The sequence below is a fragment of the Carcharodon carcharias genome, chromosome 15, assembly GCF_017639515.1.
Source record: "Carcharodon carcharias isolate sCarCar2 chromosome 15, sCarCar2.pri, whole genome shotgun sequence".
Classification (NCBI taxonomy): domain Eukaryota; kingdom Metazoa; phylum Chordata; class Chondrichthyes; order Lamniformes; family Lamnidae; genus Carcharodon; species Carcharodon carcharias.
Genome location: NC_054481.1, coordinates 114,441,927 through 114,463,048, shown reverse-complemented (window position 1 = coordinate 114,463,048; position 21,122 = coordinate 114,441,927). Strand labels below are relative to the sequence as shown.

General features: G+C 40.3%; 1 protein-coding gene across 1 annotated transcript in view; it reads right to left on the bottom strand.

The window, feature by feature from the left end:
* camta1a (calmodulin binding transcription activator 1a) overlaps positions 1–21,122 on the bottom strand; it is a 1,037,373-nt gene that overhangs the window by 977,368 nt on the left and 38,883 nt on the right. The window contains exon 2 of the mRNA XM_041206569.1: positions 19,314–19,432. Coding sequence (XP_041062503.1) covers positions 19,314–19,432 — 119 coding nt within the window. The remainder of the gene's footprint in view (positions 1–19,313; positions 19,433–21,122) is intronic.

Here is a 21,122-nt window from a genome sequence, read left to right as displayed (position 1 = left end):
CATTTCCTTACTTGCTGCTGGTTCAGGTATGAATCAACTGTCCTCCAAGATGATAGGCCTTACCATTTTAGTAGCTGCACTTCCTTACCAAAAGAAAACACATGGGGAGACCAGAACTAGTGGCCATAGTTAGTCATTAATAAATCCAATATGGAAGTCAGGAGAAATGTCTTTACCAGGAGAGTGGTCAGAATGTCGAATTCACGACGAAATGGAGTAGTTGTGGTGATGAGCACAAAATGTACTTGAGAAGGAGCTTGATAAATACATAAAAGGAGAAACAAATAAAATATGCTTGATTAAGGTTAGATGCCTGAGTGGAAGACACTCATCTGAGGTATTAACACCAACACAGACATGCTGGGCTGAATGCTGATTTCTTTTTTTTTAAATTTGTTCATAAAAACGTAGGGCTTAGGAACTGGAGTTGGCCATTCAGCCCTTCAAGCCTGCTCTGCCATTCGATAAGATCATGGCTGATCTGGTTGTGGTCTCAACCCAACTTTCCTGTCTCCCTCCCATAACCCTTGATTCCCTTGTCTATCAAAAATCTACTGAACTCAGTCTCAAATAAATTCAATGACCCAGCCTCCACCGCTTTCTGGAAAAAAGGATGCCATAGACTAACGAGCCTTGAAGAAAATATTTCTCATCTCCATCTTAAGTGGTGGACCCCTTATTTTTAAAATATGTCCCCTAGTTCTAGTCTCCCACAGAAGAGGAAACATCCTCCCGGTATCCACCCTATCAAGTTCCCTCAGGATCTTGCATATTTTGATCAGATGACCTCTCATTCTTCTAAACTCTAGTGGGTATACACCATAACTGTTCAACCTTCCTTCATAAGATAAGCCCTTCATCCCAGGGATGAGTCGAGTGAGCTTTCTCTGAACTTCTTTAAACAGCATTTGTATCCTTTTTCAAATTAGCTCAAAACTATACACAGTACTCCAGATATGGTTTCACCAATGACATCTACAGCTGCAGTAAAACTTCCCTACTTTTATATTTTGTTCCCCATGGCGTTTTATTGCAACATTCCATTTGCCTTCTTAATCGCTTGCTGTGCCTGCATACTAATTTTTTGGGATGTGGGGGTTTTATTGCCCATCCCTAATTGTCCTTGAGATGGTGACGATGAGCAGTCTTCTTGAACCACTGCAGTCTATGTGATGTAGATTCACCCACAGTCCTGTTCAGGAGGATTACCAGAACTTTGACCCAGTGACCATGAAGGATGGACAGTATATTTTTAAGTGAAGATGGTGAGATACTTGGAGGAGAGTTGGAGGTGATGGTGATCCCATATGTCAGATGCCCTTATCCTTCCAGGCAGTCAGCGCTGCAGATTTGGAAGGTGCTGCTTCAGAAGGCTTGATGAGTTGTTGCAGCACATCTTACAGATGGCATACACAGCAGCAATGACACAGAGTTGGTGTAGGGAGTCCACGTTTAAGGTGGTGGATGAGATGCCAATCAAGCAGGCTGCTTAGTCCTGAATGGGTTGAGCATTCACAATTGAGTGATACACAAACATTGGAATTGTTAGGTTTTCATGACTGGTAATGTCAACTGGTTATCCCACAAGTCATCACCCTTTATCTTTGGTTTCACTTGTACACAAGATAAGAACTGATGCAAGCCCAAGATACCATATCAAAAACACCCATCAATATTTATAAAAACTCCACACACAAAAGGCCTTGAACTTATGGACCACAAAAATAAACAAACACTCTTCAGCCATGTACCGAAACGGAAATATGGGGAAGTCATCAAGAGAGTGGCTAAGGCATGTAGCTTCAAAGAAGTCAGTTTTCAGAATCCAAGCACAACACAGCAAAGGATCTAATTACAAAGAACACTGAAATCGAACACCCAATGAGGCAGAAGAAAACACCTCAGCTTGTCAAACAAGGTTTTACTCATGCAATTAAGTATGAGGGAATCCCATCAACTACTCAGCAGTTAAATACTGCTGGCAAACAGGTATCAAATTATAAAGCTAATTTGTCTTGGTCCAGTGTCCTTTTGTTCAATGATTCTATAGGCCCCGAATCTCAATTCAGCCTTGGTTTGAGTGCAAATCGTTAGATCAGCATCAGCACAAATACAATTGGGAAAATTTTCCTCTGGAACATGCCTACAGATTTGCATACTGGATGACATTGCCACATCAATAAGAATACCACCTTTAATTCTGCCTATGCTAATGAAAAAAAGTTCCAGCCCAAGCAGTTTTGGGTCAATATACTTAATATTTCGTCAGGCCAAGCAGCAGTGATCCAAGACTACCCAATCTTGGATATGCCAACAAAATCAGTGCACAAAAAGGTTGAATATTCTATGCCATATGGCCCAGCAATATACCTTGGACCTAATGTCCTAATGCACCAATGTGACATTACCAGATTATGGGAAAGTGTATTGATTGTTTGGAAATCTGACAGTTGATTTGTGATTACCAAGAACTGAACACCATACAATCTTGAAGATTTGGATCTACTGTGCCAATCTGAACTTCCCAATTTTAATTCCAGAGTCTATCAAAACAGTGGTCCATTTCTAATTAACAATTTTAATTTAAGCAATTGTTTCACATTGGCAAAATATATGAAAAAGAGACTAGTTACTTTTAAATAACTTTCACCTGAATTCTTTCAGGAATACAATAGTTTCCACCCATCAGTGTCAATTAGGCACTCTCAGATTAGGTAGAATAAGGGTCCAACACTCATTGCAGCAGTAGGGTATTTCTACTTCTTGCACCAGAAATCCTTGTGGTGTCTGGTTAGAATTACCAATATATTACCAATTGTGGGAAGTTTTGCAGAATAGAACATGGAGGCTGTCCCAAACTTATTTCACAAAAGATTTAGAATTGACAGGAGACATTCATCCTATTGGAATGGACTGGATACGAATAGCAGTTTCAGCAATCAAAGGGCCAGTTTTCCTTCAATCCTACTTACTATAACTCCCCTCAATCCTTCAATATCACAAAAACAGGTTAGCTGGTCATTACCACATTGCTGTTTGTGGGAGTTTTTTGCACACAAAATTTTCTGCCACATTTCCTACATTGTGACTACACTTTCTTGACTGTCAGATGGAAGTGTCTGATGGTCGTGAAAACTCAATAAATGCAAGTCTTACCTTTCTATTTTTAAACAGTTTCATTGCTCTCTTGGATGCCCCAAGAAATGCGTCGGCAGCTCATCAGCAGTAAACCAGAGGAATGGTCACCTTTTAAAATATACACTTAGATTTTTTTGGATTGGCCTGACTCTCATACACATGGACTATGTGCAGCCTCCAACATTTTTTTTTGTCCTGATCCCCAAAAGTCTCAGATCAGGGGTGTCCAAAATTCAGAAAGTACTGGCATTCTGCATCCTAGAATCACAGAATTGTTATGGCACAGAAAGAGGCCATTGTGTCTGCATCAGTTCTCAATGAGCAACTCACCGAGTGCCATGCCCCTGCCTTCACCCATAATCCTGAAAATTTTGCCTTTTCAGGTAAGGTAATTTCCTTTTGAATACTTCAACTGAACCTGCCTCCAAAACCCCCAGGCAGTGCATTCCAGTCCCTACCTCCTGCCAACCAGAAAAAGATCCATGTATGCCAACTCTGTTAGCTAGCCAATCTTCTATCCAAGCCAATATGTTATCCCCTATACCATGAGCTATTATTTTCCACAATAACTTTTGATGTGGAACTTTATCAAATGCCTTCTGGAAATCTAGTACAGTATCTAAGTACCTGTTCCCCTTTATCCACAGCACATGTGACTCCTTCAAAGGACTCCAATAAATTGGTTAAACATGATTTCCCATTGACAAAACCACATTGATTCTGCCTGATTGCCTTGAATTTTTCCTAAGTGTCCTGCTATAACATCTTTAATAATAGCTTCTAACATTTTCCCTACGACAGATCTTAGGTCAACTGGCCTACCCAAATCTCAGGAATTTTGGAAAATTAAAACAGTGCATCGACAATCTCACTAGCCACTTCTTTCAAGACCTTGGGGTGAAGCCCTTCTGGAGATTTGTCAGCCTGCAGCCCCAACAATTTGCTCAATACCACTTCCCTGGTGATTGCAATTTTCCTGAGTTCCTCCCTCCCTGCCATTTCCTGATTTACAGCTATTTCCGGGATGTTACTCGTGTCCTCTATAGTGAGGACTGAAGCAAAATACCTGTTTAGTTCATCCGCCGTATCCATCACCAATTCCCCAGATGCACTCTCTATAGGACCAACGCTCACTTATTAACTTTTTAAAAATATCTATAGAAACTCTTACTATCCATCTTTATATTATAAGCTAGCTTTCGCTCATACTCTAATTTTTCCTCCCTTAAGCTTTTTGTTATTCTTTGCTGTTCTTTATATTCTTTCCAATCTTCTGACCTGCCACCCATCATTATATGCTTTTTCTTTAAGTTTGATACTGTCTTTAGCTTTTTTAGTTAACCATAGATGGTGGGCCCTCCCCTTGGAATTTCTCTTTGATTGGAATGTACTTATTTGGTTTATTCTGAAATATCCCTTTAAATGTCTGCCACTGAACTTCTATTGATATATCCCTTAACCTCATTTGCCAGTTCACTTTAGCTAGCTCTGCTTTCATGCCCTCATAATTGCTCTTATTTAAGCTTAAAATTCTAGTCTTGGATGCACTAGTTTCTCCCTCAAAATGAATATAAAATTCAATCATATTATGATCACTGCTACCCAGAGGTGCCTTAACTAGGAGGTCATCAATTAATCCTACCTCGTTTCTCAATAGCAGGTTTGGTATAGCCTGCTCTCTGGTTGATTTTAAGAAACTATCCCGAAAACATTCTATAAACTCATCTCTGCTACTTTTGCCCATCTGATTTTTCAGTCTATATGTAGATTAAAATCTCCCATGATTATTATTGTATCTTTCTGGCACGCTCCCATTATCTCTCCTTTTAAACTCGATCTTACCGAGTAGTTACAATTAGGAGGCCTGTATATCACTCCCACAAGTGATTTCTTGCCTTTATCAGTCCTCAACTCAACTCAGCTTCTACATCCTGGTTTCCTGAACTTAGGTCATCTCTCTCTAAAGTGCTAATGTCATCATTAATTAACAGAGCCACCCCTCCACCTTTTCCTAACTTCCTGTCCTTCTTAAGTGTCACATATCCTTCAATATACAGGTCTCAATCTGTCATTCTGTTGCTATGTCTCTGTAACAGCTATCAGATTGTACTTATTTATTCCTATTTGCGCAGTTCATCTGTTTTGTTTCAAATGCTACATGCATTTAGATACAGAGCCTTTAGTTTTGACCTTATATTATTTTTGTAGCATCTAGCCTTATCTGCTGATTTACTCTTGGATTTGAACTTTGTCCCTTCCTGTCAATCTGTTTATCATTTCTCATATTAATACCTATCTCTTTTGCCTCGTCTCTACTCTTTGGTTTACCACATCTTACAAAATTTGATCCCTTGCCCCTACTATTCAGTTTATAACCCCCTGCTACTTCTCTAGTTAGGCAGCTCGCAAGGACACCAGCTCCAGCACGGTTCAGGTGTAAACCATCCCAACGGTACAGGTCCCACTTTCCCCAATACTGGTGCCAATGCCCACCAAACCAGAATGCACTTCTCCCACACCAGTCGTTGAGCCACACATTCATTTCTCTAATCTTATTTGTCCTTTGCCAATTTGCATGTGGCTCAGGTAATAATCCAGAAATTACCACCTTTGAGGTACTGCTTCTCAATTTGATGCCTAGCTCATCATTCTGACTATGCAGAGCCTCCTTCCTCACCCTTCTATGTCGTTGGTACCCACATGGCTACAACTACTGGACCTTCACCCTCCCACTGCAAGTTGTTCTCCAGCCCTGAGCAGATGTCCCAAACCCTGGCACCGGGCAGGCAACAAAGCCAATTGGGCTCTCACTCTTTGCTGCAGAGAACAATTTCAATCCCCCTTACTATACTGTCCCCCACCACCACTGCATTCCTTTTTGCTTCCCCCACTTGGGTGGCTTCCTTTATCACCATGCATTGGTCAGTTTGCTCATCCAACCTGCTGTCCCCACCCATCCAAACAACTCAAACCTATTGGGCAATTGCAGAGACTCACATTCCTGCCCTCTGCGTCCCGTTATCTGCCTTATTCACAGTCATGCCCTCCTGCCCCTGGCCACTGATTAAACCAGAAGACCCTATCCTAAGTTGTGTGACTGCCTCTTGGTATAAAGCATCCAGGTAACTTTCCCCATCCCTGATGTGTCGCAGAGTCTGCAGCTCAGCCTCCAGTTCAAATGACCCGGAGTCAAAATTCCTCAAGCCGCAAACACTTACTACAGGTGTGTTTGCCACTTGCTCCACTTGGCCCACCTCATTTCCAACAGCCAAGTCAAGCAGTGCCGTCTTCCTCGTTGGACTGGAGCATACGGAAGAAAACTTTCCTGAACGCACTCTAGCAACTCTTGCCTCTCTCTGCCCTTGACATTACTACTACCCCAGTCAATTTTTATGTAATTAAAGTCCCCCATTATAACTATACTATTATTTTGCACCTCTCTGTAATCAACTTGCAAATTTGTTCCTCTGCATCCTTTCCACTAGTTGGTGGCCTATAAACTATGCCAAACAATGCAATTACACCTTTTTTGTTCCTTAGCACTAGCCAAATCAATTGTCCTTGGCCCCTCTGGGACATGCTCTTTCTCCAGCACTGCAATGCTCTCCTTAATCAATACCACCACCCCCAGCTCCTTTTCCTCCTTTCCTATCTTTCCTGAACATCTTGTATCCAGGGATTCTGGTTTTCAAGTCCAAGATGACTCAATTCTATTTCTTCTAATAGTTCTTATATGTTGATTTGTTTGAATTTGAGATTCTAAATAGACTGTTTTTAGAGCAATTGAATCATTGGTGGATAAGTCCAAAACCAGAATGCCAAAATGCATTAGAATTGGCTACTTGGGATGTGTGCAAATTAATAGGAACATTCATCTAAATCTTACATATGACTCCCAAGACTCCATGATGTATGCCAATGCAGCCTACCAGGACACAAGTTTGCACAACCCCGCCTTTCACCAAACCCTGGTTTCTCCTCCTTTGCATAATGAGGGATTTGGAAAGCCAGTATTGTATACATTGTTTTTAAAAACCGTCAACCAAAGCAGATCACATGAGGAAAATCAATTTTTCTCCATCATGGTCAAGAGAATTCAACTTGATCTGTACCTCATTCAATTTTATTGAAAAATCCAAATTCTATGTAAATTTATGTAATAAATGTCACGAGTATCCAAAATGTGCTGGAATAAAGCAGTTCTACTGCTGGATTTTTTCACACAGAGGAGCAGTAATTCCAAAAATGAGATGAAGCCTGTCTGAATAAAGTGATATTTGTTGGTTTATATTAAAAGCCTTCCCTCCATAAACTGCAGTAATGTTATATGGGATCTCAACTGTTCATTATATTAGAACAAGAAATAAAAGTAAACTATTTGGCCCTTCAAGCCTGCTCCACCCAATAAGATCATGGTTGACCTTCTGCTTCGATGATTTTCATGCCCATTCCCCATAGTTTCTTGATTCCCTGAGAATCTAACAAATTTATCGTTCTGTCTTGAGTAAACTCAATAACAGAATCCACAGCTTTCTGGGATAGAGAACGCAAAAAGATTTGCAATCCTTTGAATGAAGAAATTTCTCCTCACTTCAGTCCTAAATGGCTGACCTCTTATTTTGAAACTATGATCCCTAGTTGTAGACTCCCCAGCCAGGGAAACATCCTCCTAGCATCTACCCTGTCAAACCTTTAAGAATTTTGCATGTTTCAATAAGATCACTCCTCATACTTCTAAACTCCAGGGAACATAAACCTAGCTCAGTCTCTCCTCATAGGACAAAAGGACAATCCCCTCATCGCAAAAATCAGTCCAGTAAATCTTTGTTGCACTCCCTCTAAAGCAAGTATAGCTTTCCTTAGGTAAGGAAACTAAAGGTGTATACATCACTAAGTGTGGTCTCACCAGGGCTCAATGTAATTGCAGTAAGACTCTTCACTAATGCTCTAATCCCTTTGTAATAAAGGCTAACATACCATCTACTTTCCTAATTGATTGTTGTACTTACATGTTAACTTTCTGTGATTCACGTACAAGGACACTCAAGTGTCTCTGAATGTCAACATTTCCCAGTGGCTCACCTTGTAAAAAATATCTGCTTTTCTATTTTGCCTGCCAAAGTAAATAACTCCACATTTCTCCACACGACATCTGCCACTTTGTGGCCCACTCACTAAAACTGTTCGTTATAGAATCAGAAAATGCTGGAAATACTCTACAGCCCTGGCAGCATCTGTGGAGAGTGAAACTCAGTTAACGTTTCAGGTTGTGACCTTTCATCAGAACAGAACATCTATCTGCAGCCTCCTCACATCTCACTTTCCCACTTAGCTTTGAATAGTCAGTAAACTTGGATACATAACATGCGGACCCCTCATCTAAATCATTGAATTGGATTATAAATAGCTAAGAACCAAACACTAATGCATGCAGTGCCCCCCAGCGTCTATTTACTGCCTATTAAAAGACCTGATCATTCCTACTCACCGTTTTCTGGCCATGAATCAATCCTCAACAAATGCTAATCAAAGAATAGAACCATAGAATGGCAACAGCACAGAAGGAGACATTCAGCTTGTCGTATCCATACTGGCCCTCTGCAGGAGCAATTCACCGAGTGGCACTCCGCACCTTTTCCCCCGTAGACCTGTACATTTTTCATTCTCAGATAATGATTTTGAATTCTTCGATTGAATTTGCCTTTACCACACTCAGGCAGTGCATTCCAGATCCTAACCACTCACTGTGTAAAAACCTTTTTCCTCATGTCGCCATTGCTTTTTTTTTGCAACAATTGGTTAGGGTCTGGAATGCATTGCTCTTTTTGCAAATTACCTTAAGTCTGTGCCCTCTGGTACTCGATCATTCCACCAATGGGAACAGTTTCTCCCTATCTACTAAATATATTAAAACAATAAAATGCTGGAAATACTTAGCAGGTCATTACATTATCACTCTCTGGCTTTTATACAACAAAAGCTTTTGTCATTTAATCTCTCCTGCCCTCCAACCTATCACAGACCTTCTCTTTTATTCTTCCTGCCTCATCACATTTCTATCTTTCTTCAGGGCGACCACTAATTTGAAAATAGTGCCCCTGGTTCTGGAGTCACCCACAAGAGGAAAAATACTTTCCACATCCACCTTGTCAAGGCCATTCAGGATCTTAGATACTTCAACCAAGTCACCCTCATTCTTCTAAACTCCAGTGGAAGTAAGCCCAGCCTGTCCAACCTATCCTCATAAGACAACCTACTCATTCCAGGTAGCAACCTAGTAAACCTCCCCTGAACCACCTCCAATGCATTTACATCCTTCCTTAAATAAGGTGACCAGAACTGCACACAGTATTTGAGATGCAGTCTCACCAATGATGAAAGGTCATTGGCCTGAAACATGAACAGTTTCTCTTCACAGATGTTGCTTGACCTGCTGTATATTTCCAGCATTTTCTGTTTTTATTTCAGATTTTCAACATCTGCAATATTTTGATTTTGTATTAATGCCAATATATTTCCCCAATACCATGAGCCCTAATTTTGGGTAATAACCTCTTGTGGGAAACCTTATCAAATGCCTTATGGAAATCTAAATAGACTACATCTACTGGTTCCCTCTCATCTATCCTAATTGCAACCTCAAAAAACTATTTCCCATTCACAAATCCACGTTGGCATTGCACAATCATATTATGATTTTTGCAAACACCCTGATACCACATTCCTAATAAACAATTATAGCATTTTCCCTACAACTGATATCAGGTTATCTGTCCTTTACTTTCACATTTTCTATCTCCCTCCTTCCTTTAATAGCAGGGTTACAGTTATTAATGATTGGATGAACAAACAGAATATTGAATATTCAAATTGTCACAGTTAGGAAGGATAGTAGCAATGCAGGTGAGGGCCAGAAGTTATAATGGAACAGATCAAAGCTCTGCTATGAACGTCGGTAGCTAATTAAACAACGAATGGGAAGAGGGGACTCAGAAAGAGAGAGCATAGTACAAGTGCAAAAAGCAAGGCTGAAGCGTCTGCAACCATCTTCAGCAAGAAATGCTGTGTGGATAATCCATCTCTGTCTCACCCTGAAGCCCTCAGAAGGCAAGCTCAGCCAATTCAATTCACCCCATGTGATAAAGGAATATTTCAGCGTACAAGATACAACAAAGACTATGGGCCCCAAGGACATCCTGGCTGCAGTGTTGAAGACTTGTGCTCCAGAGCAAACCTCACCCCTAGTCAAATGGCACCAGTACAGCTACAACTGGCAACTACCTAACAAAGTGGAAAATTGCCCAGATAGGTCCTGTCTACAAAAAGGACAAATGCAACCCAACCAATTACCAACCCATCAATCTACTCTCAATCATAAGCAAAATGGTAAAAGGTGTTGTCAACACTGCTACCAAGCAGCAATTATTCACCAATATGCTGCTCAACAATGCTCAGTTTGGGTTCCACTTAGACCAGGTGCACCAGGCCTCATTACAGCTTTGATCCAATCATGCACAAGCAAGTTGAATTCCAGAGATGAGCGGAGTAACTGCCCTTGACATCAAGGTGGTATTTGACAGCGTGGAAACCTCAAATCAATGAAAATCAGGGGGAAAACTATCCACTAGTTGGGGTCATACCTGGTTCAATAGAAGATGATTGTGATTCCCAAAGGCCTATCATTTGAGCCCCCAGGAGGTCTACAAGGCAATACCCTAGGCAAAACAATCTTGAGCTGCTTCAATGACCTTCACTCCATCATAAAGGTCAGAAGTGGGGATGTCTTCTGATGATTCCAGTGTCCAATTCCATTTGCAGCTCCTTGGAAAATGAAGCAAGCATGCATACATGCAAAACCTGCACAACATTCACACTTCAGCTGATCAGTGACATGTCACACAAATTCCAGGAAATGACTGCCGCCACAGGAGAGAGAAACCCAACATCAGCAGGCACAGGCAGAGGCGGGGGCAGAGGCAGAGGCGGGGGCAGAGGCGGGGGCACCAGTGACCAGCTATAGAAATATTGTGGCTATAAAAGAGTAGGTCAGGGGCTGGGTATTATGCAGCCAGTGATTCACATCAAAGTCTTTCCAACATTTACAAGGTTGGAAGACAAGAGTGATTAGCCATAGTCTTTGAAGGACCATAGGCATCTCTCTCCTACTGGTTATTGTTATGACATGGCAGGCGGTAATTGCCGGGCTGACCAAATCCCAAAGGGAAAATTTGGGCAAGCTATCACAATGATTTTCAATGTGTATTTAATGCAAGAAGGTATATGCACTGAAGTCAGAAGATTCCACTACCACTTTTGGAGATTTTAAATATTAAATTACAACATTTATTAACAAAAGAAAAAAAACTTCAACACAAGATTACAGTTACATGCTAAATTTAGTCTTATAACATTTCCTAAAAGATTTCTATTTAGCACAAATTTCTACTCACAAATAAACACCCTTTTCCAGGCAACAGTCCCCATAGGTTCTTCGTCTATAAAAAAAATCCAGTAATATTACCGTCACACACCCATTGTTGCTATAGAGGAGGTACTTCAGAGGGGCTTCTCCCTCCCTCTCACTCAACAATGGAAACCCAAGGCTTGTAACAAACTCTTCTCTGGGGTGGCTACAGGCTGCTTACTTAACCGGTCTGTCCTCACACAATCCACTCTTCAAGATCACATGGCCATACAACTCATACAGCTTTCAATCTTTCCTTAAATAGGTTTTTTCGTTCCTCTCTAAGCCCAATGTTCTTACTTTCTTTGGAAGTTATCTTTCCTAGGATATAAAAATCTTTCATGTTGACTTTATGGCCACTACTTTAGGGAAAAATAAACTTAATAACCTTGCTTTATTCATTTATGATCTTTGCCAGTTGTAAAGCTTGAATTTCAATAGCCAAAAATTCAACTCCGCATTTATCTCCAAATGCAAATTCCTATTCATGCTGTATCTACTTGCATCCCACCTAAGCTTGTTCATCTCACTTCAAAATGCCCGCTTTTACATCTAAACCTTTGATGATTTAAACCTTGCAGTCTGACTGTCTTCAGTTTAACTAAATTAGTTACACACACAAGCATACACACAACCCCAACAAGCCTGCTTCACAGTATCCCACAGCAATATTGGGAAAAATTATATTTTTCTTTGCATTATTATTATTTGAGAGGCACCACACCGAAAGCGGAGGACAAGGCAAGGAGGGAGATCTTCATGAACTACCACGGCCAGTACAGGAACTGACACCAACAGCTTGGTTTCATTCTGCATTACACTGTAGCCATCTAGCTAACTGAAGTAAGCAAACCCCACGGTTACATAACCCCCACAAGTCAAGAGAATGTGATAGAATATGTTCCATTTGCCTGGATGACTGCAGCTCCAACAACATTCAAGTGCTCAACATCATTCAGGTCAAAGCATCCCACTTGACTGGCACCCCACTTACCACCTTAAGCATTTGCTTCCCCTACCAATGGCGCACCAGGTCTGCGGTGTGTGCCATCTACAAGATGCACTGCAGCAACTTGCCTCAGTTCCTTCTAGTCTCTATCAAACCCTTAACATCTGCCATCTAGAACAGCCAAGGCAGCAGATACATTGGAAGACTACCACCTCTAAGTCTCACACACCATTCTGACTTGGAAATATATTGCTGCTCCTTCATTATTGCTGAGGTAAATTCCTGGAACTCCCTACCCAACCGTACGTTGGGAAGCACCATCACCACCAAGACTGCAGCTGTTCAAGGCAGCAACTCATCGCTACCTTAAGGCCAATTGGGAATGGGCAATAAAATATTGCCCTTGCTAATGATGCCTATATCCCATGAATGGATATAAAGTGAAAGGGGCAGAACTATGGCAAATGGATTTCAAGATGAACAAGTATGAGGTCATCCACTTTAGACCCAAGGAAGATAAATTAAATATTTTCTACATTATAGAGGAACAAAAATAGTTGGGAGTTCACAAATCATAACAAGCAATTAGATAGGCACCAAAAAAAAAGGCTAAAGTACATTTGTCCAAATGGCCGAGTGTAAGCCAGGAGCTGTCTCCATGCTTGCCAGGACTGATGGTACACACAGCTCTGTCCAACACTCAACTGACCCCGTGTGTGGGTCATGTGTTCTCTTACATCACTATGTGGGAGGTACGGTACTGAGTCCCACATTAACCCAATATGTTCCAGACCCTTATACTACACCACCTCCCAAGTCTTTATCCAATGTATTTTAAGTGATTATAGTTTATCATATGTCTTACATCGTTATCACTACAGTGTGCATCAAAGCAGTGTGTCATTAACCTACTCTGCTTCTGACTTTTTATTTAAACCTGAAGCGATGCTGTATTTTAGGAGGAATAGTTTCCTCCAAAGTCCCCAATTATGTGATTGATCTGGGTCTTGGATTAGTCAAAATTGATTTGGAAATGTGGAGTTCTGATCTATTGTTAACTTTTTTTTAAAAAGTGTAGGTTCTGCTTTAAGAGCTTTCTGAATTTCAAGATGGTGTCACCGTTCACTTGGAGACAAAGGGATTTCCCGTATTTGCCAGTTTTGACAGACTCCACTACAATGGTGATCATGCTCAGCTTGGAAAGATAATTCACAATGGTTACCTGCAGAGCTCTCCTGCTCAGTATTTATGTTTAAAGTCTCAAATTCTCAGAACCCTGGCTTTTGTTTGCCTTTAGCTGGGTTTAAAAAGTCTCAATTCTTCCGGAGAATTATTTATAATTTTTTTCAGAGCAAGCTTGGACACCGCATGTTAAGGTGGCGACTCGGGGATTGGGTTTTTAGCCAACTGCACTTCTGACTCTGAAATATTTAAAGATTTCTCAGGACATGTAGCCTGGAATGCAAAAAGATTTAGTTCACACTTGCTAGGTCTGCTGACTCTGTGCTCTGGGATTTGAAGCTGGACTTCCAAAGGAGATGCAGTGGAGTCTTCTGCTATAGTAAGGAATCTTAAATCTCTGCCTTCAGCTTCTGAGCCTTTCCATGGAGACTTTTCTTAGCGATTTTTCCTCTGTGCTTGTGCCTCTGGAGCTTCTTTTCAGATCAGACTGCATTGCTGAATTGTTCCTCAGTCTTCCAGCATATTAATTTGTCTCTGCATTTTCTGCGAAGTTTTGGGCTTTTCCACAACCTGCCACTACATTATAGGATATTGGTTACAGTTCAGTAGTTAAACGTAGATTAACTTTAAGTCTTTATTGACCTTTAGAATTGTTTACAAATATACAGTAAATGGTACAAGCAAGGTCTCCATGCTTGCTGGTACATAGAGCTCTGTCCAGCACAACTGTCACGAAGTGTGGGTCATATGCTCTCTTACATCACTGTGGGTAGTATTGTACTCAGTCCCACGTTAACCCTATATGTGTCAGGCACTTCTCCTACAGTTAGTTTCTTCTCTCTTGCATCAAAAATGCATTTTCTCCTCTGACGCTCTTAACTCTATAAATCACAAGTTCCTCCAAGGGTAGATTATGGCCCCTTAACAATTGTCACCTAACAGACAATTCCTCAGTCACCTGGCTTCTCTTTCCATTGTAATCTTTCCTGTCACTTTCTATTTATCAATACAGCTCAATGTCTCTCTAAATTTTCCTCTTTTGACTCTTCCAGTTTCAAAATGTACCATCCTGTAAGCTTTTCTTCCTCTTTACAATCTATGTCAAAATCAAAACTCACTGCATAATGAACTATCACTTTTTGCCAGTGCCTGAAAACCATGTATCTCTTTACCTCCCTGAGTCTTCTTGGCCTCCTGCAAATTTATCTGATTTTAAAACAAAAACTTAGTGTCACCTAATGATTACTTCTTAATGTACCTCCATTTCACTTCTCAATCTTCATAGTGATTTCATTCTGGGCATTTCTCAAAAAAATTCAGATAAAGCAGCACAGCAAACTTTCAGAATTGAGAAGTAGATGTCAGTAAAATCACTTTTGCTTCTCACTCTACACTTTAAATAATTATTTCTAAGCTGTAACAAATTCCTTTTTGTGTGCTAATTGGCGAGTTCAAGAAGCGTTTCATTCGAAGCAATTACAAACTGGTGAAGAGGTCCAAAATGTGTTCTATTTGGAAGAGCAAGATTATAAGAGCATAAGAAATAGGAGCAGGTCATCTGGCCCCTCAAGTTTGCTTCACCATTCAATAAAGTCATGGCTAAACTGATTTTGACTTTAATTCTACTTTCCTATCTGCCCACCCTCACCACCCCCCACCCCAATAACATTTGATCCCCATATAGATCAAAAATCTTTCTAACTCAGCATTGAATATATTCAATGACCCAACCTTCACTGCTCTCTAGACTTTGAATTCCAAAGACTAACAACCTTCAGAAAGAAAAACTTTCCCTCAGGCTTATCTAGAGATGCAGGAGGCAGACAAAGCACACTATTCCACATCTCAGTCTTAATATTTCGAATCTGTGACCCTTAGTTCTAGATTGTCTTACAAGGGGAAACATCCTCAGCACCTACCCTGTCAAGACCCCTCAGAATCTTATGTTTCAATAAGAACACCTCTCATTCTTCTAGGCTCCAAAGACTATAGGCCTAACCTGCTCAACCTTTCATCTCAGGAATCAATCCAGTCCTAATGAACCTTATTTGAACTGCCTCCAATGTAAGTGGTCTTTGAAGACGCAGATTTATCTCCAGGCATGACATTTCTGATCTACACCAGAGGCCTTAAAACATCTAAGTGAATAAATTTCTAGAGGGTTATGAAGCTCCTGAAACTTCAGTTTAGGTTTATGCAATCTAACAAATCGATGCAATTGGAGTCTCACATGGGCAAATCATGCACATTGGAGACAGATCATTTCTGCCTTTATTTTAATTGTAAGATAGCTGACTGGCAGTCAGTGCACAAGATGTGGAGTTGAGGCCACAATCAGATCAACCACAATTTTATTGAATGGCAGAGCAGGCTCGAGGGGCTGACTGGCCGACTCTTGCTCCAATTCATATGCTTGTATGTGCTTATTTCTAAGATCTCAGTTAGTTATCACCCAGTAATTGCAAATGTAACTGAAGTTGTTTATTTGCACTTACTTGTCTACAAGTTGCACTGCAGCAACTTACCAAAGCTCCTTCCAAACCTACGATCTCTAACACCAGGAGGACAAGGGGAGCAGATGCATGGGAACATCACAATTTGCAAGTTCCACGCCAAGTCACACAGGATCCTGACTTACAACTGTATCCGTCATCACAGGTCAAAATCTTGGAACTTCGTCCCGACGTTATACGTACACAACATGGACTGCAGCAGTTCAAGAAGGGGGCTTAACGCCACCTTCCCCAGGGCAATTAGAGATGGGCAATAAATGCTATCCTTGCCAGCAACACTCATCACATGAACAAAAAAAAAATTGCATTACAACACTCCAATTAAATGGTTAGTGCTTGGAGCTTGCACCTCAATGAGGCAATGCACAAAATCTAGAAGCTGCTCTAAAATCCATGATTTGTGGACTAAAATTTTAAATGGAGATCAAGGTCATCCATCCACAAGTTTTACAACTGACTTCATTCCTCTACATTATTTATTAAGACTTAAGTTTCTTTGAACTCTTCTAGGTCAACTCATTTATCTCCTTTTGTTTGAACCAAGAAGCCAAATGGCAGTTCAGTGGAATTGGGTATGTCAGTTGGCTCTGGAAAATAGCCCAAGGAGATTTATGTTCTTTACCATACTAAGACATGCTAAATTTTCTCACGGCTTTTTTCAGATTTAATTTTCCAAATAGAAAAACCCTAACTGGAAAATCTTCATATGACCCTAGAGGTTTCATTTTGATCAATCGGTCTGAGCGCCTATGGGTTTCTGCTACACAATGTCTTGCGATGACCAGTGGAGTCAACTTGCATGACAACTAAAAACAATTCGCTTTTCCATTTGGTTACCTTGGAATAAATTGTGGTTAGAAAACCAAAGATTGGGAAGACTGAAGCCATTGTCTTTAGCGCCCATTACAAAGCGTGTTCCCTAGGCACCTACTCCATCCCGCTCCGTGGCTACTGATTCAGACTGAAACAGACTGCTTGCAAGTTGCAAGTTTTGACCCCACATCACTGCCATCACCAAGAGTGTTTATTTCCATCTTGCCTGTCATTGTCTCTGCCTCAGCCCATCTGTTGTTGAAACCCTTATTCATGCTCAATGACCTACATTGGCTCCCTACTCCCCAATGCATCCATTTTAAACTTCTCATCCACCTGTACAAATCCCTCTATGGCCTTCTCTGTTTCTATCATTGCAACCTGCTTTAGCCCTACAACCATCCATTAACTCTACCTTCCTCCAACTCTAGCCTCATCATCCCCAATTTTCTTAACCACGTTACTGGTAGCTTGAGTTTTCAGGTATCAAGGCCTGTTCTGATGAAAGGTCACCAACCTAAAATGTTAATTCTGTTTCTCTCTCTACAGATGCTGCATAACCTGCTGAGTATTTCCAACATTTTCTGTTCTTATTTCAGATTTCTATCATCCATAGTATTTAGCTTTGTACTGGGGGATTCAGCACCTTTATTCTAACAGTATTTTATTGAGGTTCAAGTTTATCCTGAAGGTAAATGTTTATCACCAACTTACTTGTACAGTGCAATTCCTTTCAGTAGTCAGCTTCAGTTTCAAATCACAACCTCTAAACATACAAGTTAAACCTTGGGACTAACAATGCAAACATTTATCCCAATCCATCTTAAAACATACCATATGCCACAATTTTTTTTGAAGAAAGATATCTAACAGTTTTCCCAACACCATGGTTACAAGCTATAAAATCAGTGAAGGGATACATAAACTTGGGTTGCTTTTATAATCAACAAATTATAATATTTACAGCAACCTGTTATTAAGATAACTGGTGCTTTAATATGACACCCTTTTCAAGAAAAAAAACAATGAATTCCTCACCAGTCATGTGACTGAAGAGCAGGTTTAATTAACCATTATGGTTTCTCAATCATAAATGCATAGACAAATGTACATATAAATAAAAATTAGATAACCCTCAAAAGTTAGAGCCCTTTAACATTTAAAAAGTGTCATGCGTGCTTGTAATAATCGATATCAAATCCATTCAGAAGTTTCATCAATGAATAAAGCCTCCCTAATTTTATTTTTTCTTTTATTTATTTATTTTACAGGGTTCATTCAGTTATCCAACATAACTGACCATTTCTGAAGTGCAGAATTCTTTATATCAGATCTTCAAACAAACCAAAAAATACATAATTGTAAGAATGATCCACAGCTACAGATACTCCAGCAAGCCATTCCTGCTTTGTAAGAAAATCATTTAGTGCTGCAATCAACTGACTCCAACAAGATCATGCTAAAACTGAGTCCAATGCAACAAAATCTGCAAGGTTCAACAGCCATCAGAGACTGTACAGGGAACCTGAGGGACCTCTGGTGATGCAGTCATCCCTAATACAAGGAACACCTATGTGCTGGTGGGGAAAATCAGGAAAGCAGCGCTTAGGAACCAAAACCAGGACGGCCTAAATTGAAATGGCAGCATATCATCTCAGTCTAAGGGACTGGGCACTGCATTTACAAAACATCCCCAAATAAAAGCCTTAAGGGAACTGTAATAACTTCTGAAGATCACATTCTGTACATTCAGACAACATTGTGGAATATAATTAGAACCCTGATTCAAAGTATTTTTATGATCCAGCGCCAGTCAGGTCACTGAGGAAGCGGAAGGAGAGGGATGCTCAGGGTAGACAAGCTGCTTACTCATCATCTAGAGCCATTCTTGTACACTGCTTGATGAACACTGGAAGATCATTAGCATGTCATACAAACAAATTATCTGCCTTTGCAGATGAATGTGTGCACGTTTTCAGACCTTGATTAGTTGAGCTCCCAGTAAGAAATACTTCGTTGGTCCCAAAGTGTTTAAGCCTATGAAACCTCCCTGCTCACATCCAAACTTCTAACCTTTTTCTGCTTCTTTGAGAGATTGAAACACTGCTTTAGATACCACTTCTTTCACCTGCCATTCTTAAAAAAGCAACTGCTCGATCTGAAGCAAAACTTTCAGCTAGGGAGACAGCTCCTGAAATATTATCAGGCTACTTAGAGTTGGGCAGAATCAGGAGAAACAAACACTTCACAGTACCTCATTTGTGTTCCAGCGGTGTCTTTCCTTTGGTAAAGCAGAACATTTCGGTAGACATTCGAGTAACTTCTTGGGCAAAAATATTTTCACATGACTGCCGTTGCTGTTCCCATGATCATCTGAAATGAAGTGAAATCACATAAATTACTGATTGGCCCAGAAGCTTATCATCTTATTGTCAAAGTAACATTAAGAGTCACAAGTACAGATTTAAAACGTTACTGGTAGAAACCAAGTCAAAACATTCTGAAGGAGGTCAGTAATAAATTTTAATCATCTGAAGAAAAAATTAAAATTTTCTGCATAACTCAAATATGATGCATTTCTCTCAGTTCTTACAGTTTTATTACAGCTTATTCTATCCCTTAAAGAAATTTTGAATCAAAAAGGACATAGTTACATTTTTTGCTAATTTTCTTCCCATCCCAACCACCAAAGTTTCTGCCATCCTAAATGTCAGCCTTGGCTCAATGATAGCATCGCAGAACCAGACTATTGCATATCCAAAAGCAAATTGATATTTGAGCACATAACCTAGACTAACAGCAGTGCACTACTGAAGGAATTGTGTGCTATCAAAAATGCCATCTTTCAAATGAAACATTAAATCAAGGACCCAACTGCCCTCTCAAGTGGGCTAAAGATCCTATCACATTATTTGGAAAAGAACAGTTGCGTTCTCCCAGTGAGCTGGCCAATATTTATCACTCAACCACATTACTGTATTCTGCTCTCTCACTGCAGATCGTGAAGCTTTGCTCTGCACAAATTGTTATAGAAAAACAACAACCAGCAACTACATTTCAAAACTGAAGTATTTCATTGGCTGTGAGGACATTGGGATGAAAAACATTCAATATGTAAATGCAAATATTTTTCTTTCTCCCCTACTTAAGTTGCTAACTCTTGAAGTGCAGTTCTGTGCCAGGCACCTTCCATCACTGGGAAGTAGCCCTTCCTCTACTGCAAACCTAGAGAGTAAGTCATGATCGCCCACCACAGCAAGCTATTCAAACAATGTAAGCATCACAGACAAACCTGATCTTCTCCTCTTATGACAGCCCCGGGCATTTTATCAGAAGTGGTCACCAGATAGCGTTCAAAAACACAAATCCCGCTCAATCTTTGACTTCCTAATCCCAGGGCCACTAAGACCGATTATAGCATCTCTATTTCTGGCAGTGATCAATTAACTCAAAACAGACCAGAAATCAAACCTAGCACTCTCTGCTCTATATTGTACAGTATTACAGAACACTGTGCATACAAGTGGTCCTTTCCCCATTTGCAACATATTTAAACCAGAGAAATATTACACCCTTTTCGACCCCAAGCAGGGAGTAGTTACTCAATTCTCCAGTCCAAAACTAAAATTACACAACAGTGCAAGCTTATAGATTTTATTTTCAGATGTGGAAACCTAGAAACACACATCTCTGCTAACTGTTATAACTTTACATTGCAGTGTTTAAAAATCCAGTTTGTATTGCTGTGCATTTTCCACCATTGGAGGAATACCCTCGAGTCAATGTAATGCATTTTTGGGGAGACTATCATTATGATTAGTCTTTAATTTTGGAGCTGTAACATAACTTTTCAGTTTTCTAGTCACAAGTAAAAGCTTTGCCACAGATCAAAGTTTTACATAAACACCAAGCACTTCATCTAAAAAGAAATAGCTGTTAAAGGATTACACAATGGCATATACTGTAGATCTTGGATCACCTGGGAAAATACCAGCATAGGCAGGAAGTCTCTCCAAAGATGCTCCAGTGTCCTGGGGTGGTTAACAGAAAACTTTTTTTTTAA